This window comes from Hermetia illucens, chromosome 3 (assembly GCF_905115235.1).
Source record: "Hermetia illucens chromosome 3, iHerIll2.2.curated.20191125, whole genome shotgun sequence".
In the NCBI taxonomy this organism is placed as follows: Eukaryota; Metazoa; Arthropoda; class Insecta; order Diptera; family Stratiomyidae; genus Hermetia; species Hermetia illucens.
The window spans coordinates 59905603-59920073 of NC_051851.1; the positions used below are offsets into that span (position 1 = coordinate 59905603).

The following is a 14471-nucleotide window of genomic DNA, read 5'->3' on the forward strand; positions in this document are numbered from 1 at the left end:
GAACCAGTCCGGAATCACACTCCCGAAAACACTTAAGAAAAAAGTGTTAAGTGTGACTAATAATTCATAACGATATTAATGTGCTGAGTATTCATTGAGGCTTGAAGAATTGAATTTGCAGGTTACAGCTGAACAGGTCAACACTAAAGAAATATAAAAAGAAATGAACAAATGTTTTAGCAGGAGAATTTCCTCAAAGAAATCCCTGAAGCCAATTGGAGCAGGGGAAGAGAAGTTTTACTTATAGTTTGAGGCCAGGCGATTCAGGGAATATATGAGGTATCAGGCGCTAAGTTTATGCTTCAGTTAAAGTTGCATAATTCGACAAGTCCGAGCACAATCTCTTCTCGCTGAAAACCGTCTTCGGACGGGTCAAGAGTGCGTAGGGCCGGGCTGAGAGTAGGCTCATCCAATTGACGAGCCGAAGCAACAGCTCGGTTTTTAGTATGTGAACTCTGAATAGTTTGAGCACCTTCAGTTTCAAATAAGACCCTTACTCTAGTGGCGGGGCTAACCAGAGTGGACATTCTCCCCGGACTACTCGTGGGACCAAAACATGGACTCAATTATCAGAGAAACAAACAAACCAACGACAAAAGAAGAGCTGCTGGCATCCAATCAGAAGACATTAGCCGTCGAGAGCAGCACCATTGGTGCCAGCCGTAGCACCGCTGTGCTGAAACCAACCGCAGGAACCTCTCGAAACGTGGCGGCAGATGGACTAGTGGTTTCCAGCCTGGAATCCACTGCGGTTCGGATTCAGGAGCGCAATGGTAAAAGTGTTCCGCTCTGTCAAACCGGACAACGACCTGGATCCAATCGACGCCGTCAACGAGCTGTTGGAGGAGATAAGAATCGACGGTCCGACATGGACTGACGAGATCATGCTGAGGATAACGCAAATAAGTTTACAGCACTCGAAGTACGCCTCGGCTAATCTGCTTGTCTTCCTCCTAGAGGAATACATCGCACTAATACAAGAGCCTTGGGTCGGAGGCGACCGAACCACCAAGTGGCTCCGAAGCAAATATTATAATTTATTTCACAGCGCAAGAGGACAGACGTAGAGCATGTATTGTCGCGTGCAAGAGTCTGCACGCTTTTCTGTGTCCGGACCTGAATTTCAGGTGATTAAATTGGAGCATGCCAGTCATGCTACAGAAGCTGTACGAAAGGTTTGTGCCGTGGCTTGTTGAGATTTACGGAGCTGTATCTCTTTAGGATACGTACCACAGTTTTGGAGACGCGCACGAGTGGTTTTCATACCGAAAACGGGCAGGCGCGGCCATGAGTCCGCGAATGACTTTTGACCAATCATTCTCACTTCTTTCGTGTTGAAGACCCTAGAGCGCGTCCTGGACATCTAATTAAGGGCGATTATGGAGAGAACGTCTTTCTCTAAGTCCCAGCATGTCTACCTCAAAGGTAAATCCATGGAAACCGCTCTCCACGAGTTAATTGACACGGTTGAGCGGTCACTGCAATACAAGCAGTATACCCCAACTGCCTTCTTGGATATAGATGGATCATTCAACAACGCTATCAAGAAAGCCTTGACCAGTATTGGATTGAAGGAGTATCTTACCCATTGGATTATATTCATACTAAAGACCAGCATAATCGAGTCGGATCTGGGAGGCAACCACTTGACCAGAGCTGTGAAGAGAGGCACGCCCCCCCCCCCCCACCATCTCTCCGGTACTCTATGAAATTTCGCGAATATTGGACAGCAGAGGGGTGAATGTAACGGCGTATGCCGACGACATTACTGTCAGGGATGTGTCCGTTCATTAGATTGAATACCATGGAAGAAGCGTTGCGCAAAGTGTTCCTGTGGGCCGTAAGAGGCAGGCTCGGCATAAACCCACCCAAAACGGAAATGATGCTATTCACCCTCAAGGCAAGGGTACTTGAATTCCACCTACCACCGCTGAATGAATAAAGATTGGTTCTTTCCACCAATGGGTGTAATTCTGGATCGAAAACTAAATGGGAGATTGAACATAGAACTGAGGGCTAAGAAGGCCTGTATAGCCTTCTATGCCTGCAAGAAAACCTTTGCAAGGAAATGGGGTTTCCGGCCGAGGATGGTTCTCTGGATGTACACCGCTGTGGTGCGACCCAACCCTAACGTACGGCTCTATTATGTATTGGCAGGCTTTGAGCAAAAAGTGCAATAGAACGAAGCTCAATAGGATTTAAAAAACCGCGTGTACAGATGCTACTGAGGCTCTGCATTCCTGCCTGACAGATACTCTCAATGTACTCCTGCATTTCTCCCCTTAGACCTCCACATTAAATACGTTGTAGCATGCACACATTAAATACGTTGTGCCGCCAAAAACGCGAATTCGCCCTACAGCTTTAGTAACATCCTAGACGAAGCACCTCGGTAAATCTGGGCATTCCCCACGGACTATACTACACGCAAGTTGAACTTTACCAGAAACTTTACTGTAGACTTTCCAACCAGGGCAGAGTGGAAGACCGGTGGAGACCGATGGATCGAAGATGGTCTGTGTAGTCAGTGCGGGGTTTTCTCGAATACGCATACGCGTTGTGTATATCTGAGTAGTATGGTCTCCCTGGTTTCGCCAGTGTATTTCAGGCGGAAGTACTGACGATACTGGAAGTCTGTCGATGGCTGGATCATGACAGCATGAAGCGTAAAATAGCCATTATGACCGACAGCCAAGCGGCCATTAAGGTCTTGTATTCACCGACGATATCCTCCAGGCTGGTGGGGCAGTGCAGAAACGCGCACGCTCCTCTGGGTTCCCGGTCATAGGAGCATAGAGGGGAAACGAGCGGATTGACGGATTGGCCCAACGGGCTCTGCTCTTGGCGACTTTCCAAGGCGGAATCTACTCGCACTACTTACCAGTCGGAGGCCTTAGACGACGAAGGCTCACCACCTGTGTAAAATCGAGGAGGATTTGGCTCGCTTTTAACAAAACCGGATCAGAGATCGATGCGAGTTCCTCCATTCCATCTTCCAGAGAGGGTGCCAATATTGAGCGTGCAAACACGTATTAGTTTTGCTTGGACTAACTTACTCACTTCCTGACGCCGTCCATGCATCAAGAACCCTTGCCCATTTCACAATAGGACCAGGGAAAATCCTGCCACGGCGACTGAGGTGAACGCTCTAGCATTTCTCCGAGGCTTAGAACTCAACGCGTTAATTTTGTTTTCAACGACATTGGATACATTTTCTTGATTTGACCCAGGTACTCACTCACAGCTGAATCGACTGGTATCTGACGTCAAATCACGATACAAATACCACCAAGAAAATCAACCCTTGTGAAGTGGTTTGCTAAGTTTAACCGAGGTGAAATGAGCACCGAGGACGCTGCACCCAATGGACGTCCCAAGGAGACTGGGATAGACGAAAACATCAAAAAGTCTACAAAATAATTTTGGATGGCCATAAAGTGAAGTTGATCAAAGGAACATGGTGGCCATATCGTGCATGAATGTTTGAGTATGCGAAAGCTATGTTCAAAGTGGACGCCGCGCGCACTAACAATCGACCAAAAATAACATGGAGTTAGCGATTCTGAACAGTGTTTGAAGCCCTTCCTCTATAAAAACGCCGAATTTATACGTCGATATGTAACAATGGACGAAACATGGCTCCATTATTTGACAGCGGGATCAAAACGATCGTTATCTGAGTGGACCGACTCTAAAGCAGCAGCAACAGCCACGACTGGCAAAACTATGGCATCGGTATTTTGGATTGCTAATGGTATAATATTCATTGACTATCTTTAGGAGGGAAATCGCGGAAAACCCCAGTTGTAGAGAAAGAAAATGATGTTTCATCGAGACAATGAACCGTGTCACAAATCACTGAAAATGATGGCAAAATTTCATGAATTAGGCTTCGAATTGCTTCAGCATCCACCGTATTCTCCAGATCTGGCCAAAGGTAATCGCCGATACTGAGGCCTGTTCTGAGGCTGGTATCGAAAAATTGTACCGCTATAAACGTTGTACACACATATTGAATAATAAAATCAAATTTTATCAAACAAATTTTTTTCTATGCTAGCCTACTACCCACAAACTTCATTAACATGTAAGTATGCATATTTCTCAACGCTCTGATAACACCTTTCTCGGACATGCGAAGGAGGAATACGGTCTTTTAATGACAATTGTGAAAGATTTACCGTTTTCGGCAGCTGCAGCTGCGTCTTTATTAACGGCAATACATTGTTCGAGCAAAGATCGCGCCATAAGGTTAGTTTGGTTTCACCTGACCGTTAACGGACATCTGATCAAAATGACCAAATATTAACAAATATTAATCAACGATAGATTTGGGAGTTGACTTCTACATATACGATACAAGAGAGGAGTTGTCATCGGCGTGAAGCGCGATCATCACTTGATGGTCACTTACCTATCGCGTCTGCAACTCCGATCCCGAAGCAGCATACACACATGGGAGAACTACCTTCCTTACCGACGAGAAACAGCTTGTACACTGGATCACCATCAGCACTTCCCTCCGGCGCAAGTGAAGTAGTTGGCCACGTCCCGAAAGGGGCGAATCAAGAAGCGTAAGTAACTGAATGGGGGCTTGAGCTCCGGTACCCCAAAGAATCTCGAGAAGTGCAATGTAGCTTGGGCGGTGAAAAGGGGCACTTGCTAGTGCACTAGTCAGGGAGATAGGAGCTGCCACAATTAATAACAATTTTACTACCGTGTACCGCATAACGAAGGGACTTAGCGGTGCAAGTCTTTCGAGGATCGTGTAAGCGAAGTCAACAGTAGAATCCCTACTGACGACGAAGAGCAACTTAAGAGTTGGAGGGAATACTTCGCCATGGTATTTAACCGTATAAAATCTGATGAAGTTCCACGTCTTCTGCCTATGAAATAACCAATTATTTTAACATTCGGATACAGACATGAGCCCTGCCTTACTTTAAATGTGTATTTTTTCACTCTTCACTTCCCAGTTTTTCAAAGGATGTGTAAAATAAGATCTGCTTGTGAAGCCACTCATTGAGACCTTTCATTTGATACCCCACACGGCGACATTTCAAGAAAGAATGTTTACTTCCGCCTTTTCGTGGTTCCCATATATCCACCAAATATCCTTTGAATTGACTTAGTTGCTTTCGGCGAAAGTATGTGTGACAGACAGACAGATGGTAAATTGACTTCAGAAAGTCTTTGTTTTACACGAAACCTTAAAAATTAAGGATTTTGAAAATCAAGTTTAAGATTTGTCCGATTGCTGTTTTGTATCCACTTTTTCCTTGTTACCTGAAAATTCATATGTAAATATGAATATGATAATCCGGTTAAAGAAGCTTTTCGCTTTCAATATATGAGCCACAATGCGATTATATTTCGTCGTTTGGAAAAGTATCACTTTTTCGAGAAAAATACGATTGTGCAATTTGAAAAGCAGGCAGTTTCCCGATACTTAAACCCATTCCTCCGATTGTGAATGCTCACCTTTGAAACTGTTATCACAGCTGTGAATAGTTCTTTCGCATCGGATATCCAACCGGTCGCATGTCAAGCCAGGCCCCGCCCACGCACGTACGGACTAAGAACTTTGCTCCCCTTCCCTCACGCGTGAATCATCTTCCCTGCCGTTGCCTTGTTCAAATGTCAGTATTGGTATGATATGATCATGGTCATCGTTCAGAACCACTGCCTGTGACGAGATAAACAAAAGTGCTGGCGACTGGTTTCGTCGAGGTTTGTTTTGTCTCTGATGGAGTGCTTGTTGCCATTCATCCGCGAATCTTTCTCGCACGGGCCAGCAGTCCATCGATAGGTGCAGAGCCATCCCCAGCCTCGTATTCCCATTGAAATTCTTAAAGAAGAGACCGCGTGGTGTTGTGCCCTTGAAGTGAAAAGCGACGCAATAATGGCATCAGGGAGTCAACAAACACCGCATTCCAGCCAGGAGATTGTCGCAAAACAGTCGCCCTTTATAGTGCCCAAAACGGTGTCGGCATCGCCGCCTAGTGCGAGTTCCAATGCGAAGTGGATTAAGCTCAATGTTGGAGGAAAGGTCTTCGTAACAACACGGAGCACCCTCGTCAACAAGGAACCGGACAGCATGCTGGCGCGAATGTTCTCACTGGATGGAGCGATGAACCCCAGCGATACGGACGAGAATGGAGCGTACTTAATCGACCGGAGCTCGCAGTACTTTGAGCCGATAATCAATTATCTGCGCAACGGCCAACTGATCTACGATGCGCACTTAAACGTGGAAGGTATTCTGGAAGAGGCCAAGTTCTTCGGCATTGAGAGCCTCATCCCACAGCTTGAGGCGCAGCTGCGAGCGTGCAATGTCCACTCGGACAATGTGCCATTGACCCGTCGAGAAGTGATCCAGGCGCTGATTCAGACTTCGTACTTGTCCGAGATTCGGTTTCAGGGTGTCAACCTGGCTGGAGCAGATTTACGCAAGCTTGACTTTAGAAATATAAACTTCAAGGTAACCATAATAACCTAGTACCGGGTTCAATCCACTATTAATCGCATGCGATTGTTTTTTTTTCAGTATGCCTGCCTACAGCGATGCAATCTGTCCCATGCGAACTTGTCTTATTGCTGCCTGGAGCGAACAGATCTGTCCTACGCCAACTTAGAAAACGCCCAGCTAGTCTCGGTTCGCGGGCTTTGCGCCAATTTGGAAGGTGCCAACTTGAAGAGTTGCAACTTCGAGGATCCGACCGGCGTTCGTACCAATTTCGAGGGAGTGAATTTGAAAGGAGCGTGTCTGGAGGGCAGCAACATGGCAGGCGTGAACTTGCGTGTGGCTAATTTGAAAAACGCCAACATGAAGAACTGCGTGCTCCGCTCGGCTGTCCTAGCCGGGGCCGACTTGGAACGGTGCAATTTGTCAGGGAGTGATCTGCAGGAAGCAAATCTGCGCGGAGCGAATTTGAAGGACGCAGAGCTTGAATTGATGGTGACGCCTCTGCACATGTCGCAAACTGTCCGTTGAGTCGAAAACGGAACTCACGCCCATTGTGATCTACTTATATTCGCTTTATAATCTCTAGAAGTATTCTAAACTAGCTTTAAACTCTGACGGAGTGTATATTACTTTAATTTATTAAGATTTGCACCAATAAATGATTTTGCGCTTATTTTGTGAGTCTGCGCTTACTTTACAGCTACATTTCACACGCTTTTACAACGACCGTAATACTCCTCGATTAAAACTAGAATCTAATTAAGGTTAAAATGAAAATCCGAAGCTCAAAGGGTCAACTTCGTGACCATTATTGCTCTGTGTTTCGTGGAGAAAGGGCGCTTCTTCCGTAGATTCACTCCGGTTTGAATCGTCCAGGGAAATCGTCTGATTCGCATCATCCTTGTCGTCATCTAGTGAAATCGTGTGATTTGCATCATCCTTGTCCCCGTCCAGGGGATTTGTGTGATTTGCATCGTCCTTGTCCTCGTCCAGGGCAATCGTATGATTAGCGCTTTCATTGTTCTCTTCCGAAGCTCCTGTCTGATTTGCATCTTCCTTGTCATCGTCTAGGACGATTGCCGGAGCTGCTATTTCCCCATACTCTCTCTCGTCTTCTTCGTGGTTCCGGTCTTGTTTGCCAGAGTCGTTCTGCGAATCCGCTTCTCCCTTCTCACTTTGTTTCTTGAACTCCATAATTTGCTGCAGTTCCATTTCAGACACCAAATCGAATATTTTCGATTTGGCCAAATTCTGGTAATGTCGCGAGAAATTCCTCAAGGTGGCTCCGATTCCTATCAGAAATCCATCGATGTGGTCCGTGATGGGAGCATTGTCTTCGTAAGGTCTTTTCCTCGATGGATTTGGGGTCTTTCGCAGCTTTTCACTTTTCACTTTAGGAATGAATAGAGGGTCTTGGGAGTCACCTCCAATGTGAGGTTTCTTTTCGGGGATCTCTCCGTCGTCTCCCAGGGTCTCGTCTGCATCCGCGCGATCGTTGACATCGCGAAGGGTCACATGCATGGCCATAAACTCCATTTCGTCCTCGTATCGCCACTTTCGGCATGGAAGACCTTCATTGAGGGCATCGCGTCGTTTCCGCAAAGCTCGTCGGTAGGAATCACGCAAATTGTACCAAGATCGCTTGCACAGATATACTGAAAAGAAAGAGATGGTAATTCCTAACTCTAAAAATTGCGGCAACAGAATAAAAGAAAATTTCTGCTTTCCTCTCGTTGGTGACTCCCAACCATACTCACTTGGGACTCCCAGCATGAACGCAACCTTCTCCCAAACGTCCTCCTTGTAGCGGCCATTCGAATACTTCGGATGATCGGCGTTGTACAGTACATCATGTGCTTTGACGCACTGGATCAGTAATTTGTTATCTACAGTTGGAGAGGTCATTGCAGCCTATTATCCGAAGACTTTGCTGTCACAAAGTAGTTCCAGATAGCTCTTCAACAGAAAAAAATATCGCTCTCTAACCACTAAAATATCCACTTAGCCCGGCCTTTGATATTTTGTGTATTACTGCGGTCTGCGTCTGACGTCTGACGTCTGTCTGTGGCTGTGGTATGTCTGTCCGACAGTCTTTTGGTCCTGCCATATGCGACTGCAGTGACCCCGAATGTGCACAATTGCAAGGATGTATGGAGCATATTAACTATCAGGAAGATGACAAGACGCCGGTGACAGATAACGGTCGTTTGCTATTGTAAGTAATAAATTTTCCCCGGCTAAGACAGGGAATTTACCCAAAATTGTTGAATTCAACATACTCACCACAAGTCGACAACTTACAGATCTCACCACAGCACGACGTTAGAAGCTTCTACAATTTATTAATATAATCCATTTGATCTATTTTTTAATAGTTGCTTAAGTATAAACCGTAAATATCTTGTTAAATTTATTTAACACTAGCCAACCCGGCAAACATTGTTTTGCCATATAAATTATTTCTAGGTAATTTCTAGTGTAGACGAAAAATAAGTAACTTATTGTAAGTGTGTAAGGATGTAGTATATGCGTGAAATAGGCATGGAGCGCTGTGAACGATGAGGGAATAAAAATGCCATTTCAAATGCTGGCTTCGATGACGTTTTTCATTAATTTTTGAATGACTAATCGCGTACCGGTACACAGCCGTGGCGGGTTCAAATTACGAAGCAAGGTAATCGGCGACCCAACCTTTAATTGTGAATTATGCGGTGGCATGCCTGGAAAATCCATTGAGTTAAAAAACTCTGTGGGAAAATTTACAGCTTCGCTGGCATCGCAAACTGTATCAATAGATTTGTATGATACCAAGTTCCCTGGCAACAACTGCTGTATCTTCAGATTTAAATTGTCAACGTCTATATTTTTTGCCACTAAAATTGCTCTTTCAGCAAGCCACTCATGATTTATGTATAATGAGAGTATCTTGTGAATCAACGATTGTGCAGAAATCGGTAATTTTACGCATCCAGTTTCATCTATAGCAACTTTTCCATCACCGATACCTAAGAGCTGTTTTGAGAATGTTTCAGTGGATGGATCTTGAAGCATTTGAACGCGCATATTTACTTTCAGCTGTACTTTATCAATAAAACATACATACAGAAGCAAATATTTATTTTTATAAATAAAAAATGTAAGCTCAGGGAAATTTTAACAGGGAAATTCGAAATAGTGAAAAACATTTACAAAAAAGGCGATAATTTATCAGTTATCGAGCGGATGAAAAATGATTAAATTACTAAAAAATAGGGGTTAGTGATAGAAGGGTAAAAATTTAGGGTTGTATGTATTTTTTAATGCCACATTATAGAAAAATAAAAATAGAAAATTTTGTCCAAAAATTTAAAAAAAAATTTTAAGGGTGGACAACTCTTATCACTTAGGGGTATGAAAAATAGATAGTAGTCGATTCTCAGACCTACTGAATATGCAGTTGAAATTTCAAAAGAATCGGTCAAGCCGTTTCGGAAGAGTATGGTAACTAACATTGTGACATTAGAATTTTATATATAAGATATAAATGCAATGCATATGGGTAATTTTCAGTTAAGAGGTCGTCTGTCGTTAGGCATGACATACATATTGTTTGATTCTGACTACTCTAAAAATCAAAACTGGCAAAGTGCCAATGAATGAAAAATCACTACTAGCTTTCAAATCAAAGGTGTCTTTAGATTGCACGGTAAATTTCTTATCTACCTAGGTAAAACACAATAATAAGTTCAATAGTTCGATGTCCCACTTACAACCAATTTTTCATGCAATGCATTATTTTTTATACCTGTTCGTGTGCATACTCATCATTATAAGCTTGAATTCACTATTTTGTTTACTATGAGTTCATTGAATGTGAGTTTGGGTGTAGCACCTTGCTATCAATCCATTCCTTTTCTTCAACCTTTGTCCCGTTCACAAGTAGAGTCGGCTCGTCGTAATCGGCCTCGCCATTTGATCCTATCAAATGCCTGACCTGGATGCAATCTCGAGGCTTTTAAATCTCCATCCAGCGTATCAAGCCACCGTTGTTTCGGACGGCCTTTTGATCGTTTACCGTCGACTTCGATGTTCATACCAACACGCGAATTACGTGACCATACCATCGAAGACGCCCCTCCCGCAGTTTTTCCACAATCGGTGCAACTCCATGTCCATCGTGAATAAGCTCATTTTAGATGTGATCAAAACTCAACATCTTCGCCTCCATTACCGCAAGACGCCGTTCATTGTCTTTTATAGTCGGTCAACACTCAAAACCATAGAGAGCGACAGGACGGACGACATTGCCACTTCATCCAGGTTATGCTAATACGTGAAGCAATTTCATAGTGCAGCTCTCCATTGGCTGGTAACATTGACCCGAGGTATTTAAATCGCTCAATTCTGAGCAGGTTACTGCCACTGAAAGTGATTGTGCCTGTTTCATGGGGATCAGTCGTCAAAAGTCCAGTTTTATTCAGATTTAAACTAAGACCGTGTTGCATGAGGCGATCATTCCATTTTTGGACAAGTTGCTCGAGATCATTTTTGCTATTAGATGCTAGGAAAACATCTTCTGCATAAAGTAGTGTATAGAGCGCTGCACATTGGATGTCCCGTGTGGCGGTGTCCATAACAAGAACAAAGAGGAGTGGTGAGAGGGCGCTACCTTGATGAACACCAGTAAAAACAGGAAACGGTTTTAATACACCCGCCACACTTCGAGCTTTTCTTTACCGGTCGTGGTAGAGCAGTTGAACCCAGCGGACGAGCTCTTCTGGCACTACGTGTTGTCGTAGAGCATACCAAACGCGCTCTAGATTCAGAAATACAATGTAAAGAGGGCGATGCTTCTCACGGTGTTCAAAAATTTCGCGAATACGATTGTCAAGAATGCGTTCAAAAATCTTCATTGTATGGGATAGTAACCGGATCGAACGGTAATTTGGATGTTAGAACTGTGGTAATTTCGTGCCAGTGTTCTACCTTCCTGAATAACCCGATTAAAGAATTCACTGAGCCAAAGTGTTGGGTCTCAGCTCTTCGCTTTCTAGAGCTCAGATGCGATGTCGTCAGGTCCTATGGCTTTCCCGGATGTCATTCGTTTTATTGCCTCTTCGACTTCAGTTGCGCTGATAGTTAAGTCCTTGAGGGTTTTACGTGAGCACCTGTCTGGAAGACTTAATTCCACGGTCTTCTTAGGACCAGAATCGATTTTGTGACCACAATCAGAGCCCCGCTTGGCAAGCAACAACGGTACCAGTCTATACCAAGTGCATGGGTTAGCATTCATACTGGTGGATGCAAGACCTACCTAAATCTCTACCGAACTAAGGGGTACGGCAGCCTTGTTGAAACGCAACACCACGCCGAGGCCCGAAGGTCTCTTCTTGCTTAAGCATCACCACAACCCCCATGAAACTCCCACTAGGGGGCTAACTGCAAACAACCGAGCTGTACTCACATACAACAGGAGTTCACTGGAAGTATGAGAGTCCAGGGGCTATCCCGGTTCCCATAGTACCAGTATACTCCTGGTAAGGTTTCGTGACCAAATTGCCACTTCAGATGAGTCTCCGTGCAGACTCGGGTTTGCTCGCCCTGATTAGGCATTTGGAGCATTCGCCTACTGCATCCCGGCCGGCAAGCCAAAGTGAGTACAGCGTCTCCCGGTGCCACCACTATGGAGGTTCTCCTCGACCACTTGGTTTTGGTTTGGCCGACAGGGTTACCTAGTTGGGCTGGGAGGTAGAACTGCTCCAAATGTCGGCAATGATTATGGAAGTGGAGGATGTGCAAATTCTTAAGTTGAAATCTGCTTGAAGTATTCTCGCCATCTATCCGTTGCGGCTCGACGGTTGGTAAGCAAAGCACCGTTCTTGCCATTAACGCAACAGAAGTGTTCGATATCCTATGTGCGTTTCTTTCGGTTTTTGGCAAACCGATACAGATCTCTCTCGCCATCTCGACTGTCCAGTTTATTGTAAAGATTTTTGTAATGGGCCACTCGGGTGACAGCGATCGTTTTCTTTGCTTCCCGGTTGACATTCTTATAAATTTGCCAATTGGCCAGAGCTTTATCATTGAGAAACTTGTGGTAGAGGCGTTTCCTTTCACGGACCTTCATTTCAACATCGTCATTCCAGAGCCAAGTACCTCGGTTGATGTACCACTTATCTGGCTTAATGACCCCAAGGGTAGCAGAGGCCACTTTGTGGGTTGTGTCTTTCATTTGGTTCCACGATTCTTCCACATTCGTAACGGTTGGTAATCGCCTAAGTAAGTTCATTTCTTCTTTCTTCTCACGAAAGCTGCCACCATTTAATGCACGGCGGGCCAGTGCATTCCTCACGCTGTTTTATCTGGGCTTAATTCGTAGGACGGCAATCAACGGCCGATGTTGAGGTGCGATGGTCTCATAGGGAACGGCTTCGCAATCAGTGACGGTGGTAATATGTCGTCGAATATAGTCGATTTGCGTTTTACTGTTCCAACTATAAAAGGTAAGAAGATGAGACAATCGTTTGACAAACCATGTATTCATAAGTAAAAGGTCATGAGCGTCCGCAAAATCGATAAGGGTAGTCTCTCTAAGCATGATTTTTAAGACCACATCAACACTACTGGTTCCCCATGTTTCCCTAAGGTGCGTCCATTACCACTACAAAAGGTCGCAGTTGCCCGGAAAGAGTTCGAAGAATTTCTTTAGCAGGGTATTTGCAGACCTTCAGACAGTTGTTGATCTTCGCTACTTCGCATGGTCCCTAAACCCAATGACGAACGGAGACCTTGTGGCGACTATAGAACCTCAAATGATTTTAGAGCGATAACCTATCCCACTCATCCACGATTTTCCGCCCTCTATCGCAAACTGCCGTATTTTCTCGACCTTGGACTTAGTGAAGGCATACCGTCAAAACCCTGTAGTTCCCGAAGACAATCCAAAAACAGCAATATCCACACCTTTCTGACTCTTCCAGCTCACTAGGGTGACTTTTGGATTGGGCAACGCAACCTATTAAAGATTCCTCCACTCTGTGCTGCGAAACCCCCGCTTCCGTTTCGTATATTTGAATGATGTTCTGGTCGCGTCTTTCTCTGATTCCGAGCATTTAGAGCACCTGAGAAATGTAAATTCTTGCAATCGCAGGTGAGATTCCTCAGCCACCTGAATACCCCTGAAGGCATCCAACTGGACCCAAAACCCCCGGATGTTAAAGAAAGTGGATTCATTACCCAAACTAGGGATCTGCAGATCGGTTCCTACTAGATACTTCAGTAGTCTCGATTCTCTTGCATTGTTGTTGGAACTTCCCCAGCATATGTGGTGAGCGTTGAAATGCCTTTACTTTTGGCATATTGGATAGCTCTGATGAATTTTCCACTGGGAACTTCTTCTGCGTCATAGGTGAAATATGCAGAGCACCCCTAGTATCTCTATATCTCCCTGTAGGCTTCTTATGGTTAGTTTAGCCGATGCGGTGTCGTCATCATATAAGTCGTTAACCAAATTGGTCTGCAAATCTTTTGAAACTACCATGCACGAGCGGGGTCGATCACTTCCGTGGATTGTAACTCTCCAAGTTGTAAGAAATCACAGACTTCGAATCCACCTTTGAAAAATCAGGTCATGGCTGAGGTACGGATTTTGGAGACCTCAACAAATTCATGTCCCCCACGAAGAAATTTGTGGAAGACAGGCTCTCCACTTCAGTGGAAAACCTGCACGCGGGTCTATGGCGCGGTCAGCCAGAAAAGACGAACAGTCTGTAAAGACGGAATCCTAGGAAAATGGATTGGATAAAGTTCAATCAACTTTTTGGCAACAAGGTGAAGGTCCCTAGGCAACTAAGGACTCCTTTCGCGATAGAAGATCTCTGAACCGCACACTTTTTGAATGCCTTGAAGAGGCTTGTTCTATTTCCTGAGGCCAAAACGGTAAAATGGTTTCATGGTGGAACCGAAAACTGCAAAGATGAGAGGGATGAGTCGGCCAAGTTGGAATCTCTTAGAAAACCGAATGGTA

General features: G+C 44.7%; 3 protein-coding genes across 3 annotated transcripts; 1 reads left to right on the plus strand and 2 right to left on the minus strand.

Annotated features, from left to right (window-relative positions):
• Positions 1 to 5518: 5518 nt before the first annotated feature.
• On the plus strand, positions 5519 to 7139 carry LOC119651427 (BTB/POZ domain-containing protein KCTD9). The gene is made up of 2 exons (XM_038055024.1): positions 5519 to 6481; positions 6548 to 7139. The coding sequence occupies exons 1-2, from the start codon at positions 5903 to 5905 to the stop codon at positions 6992 to 6994; spliced, it is 1026 nt and encodes a 341-aa protein (XP_037910952.1). The 5' UTR covers positions 5519 to 5902; the 3' UTR covers positions 6995 to 7139.
• On the minus strand, positions 7084 to 8614 carry LOC119651426 (glutamic acid-rich protein-like). Its single transcript, XM_038055023.1, has 2 exons — positions 8224 to 8614; positions 7084 to 8121 (listed from the first exon to the last, which is right to left on the minus strand). The coding sequence occupies exons 1-2, from the start codon at positions 8369 to 8371 to the stop codon at positions 7232 to 7234; spliced, it is 1038 nt and encodes a 345-aa protein (XP_037910951.1). The 5' UTR covers positions 8372 to 8614; the 3' UTR covers positions 7084 to 7231.
• A 432-nt stretch (positions 8615 to 9046) lies between these two features.
• On the minus strand, positions 9047 to 9529 carry LOC119652027. The gene has a single exon (XM_038055962.1). The coding sequence runs from the start codon at positions 9527 to 9529 to the stop codon at positions 9047 to 9049; it is 483 nt and encodes a 160-aa protein (XP_037911890.1).
• Between the last annotated feature and the right edge of the window lie 4942 nt (positions 9530 to 14471).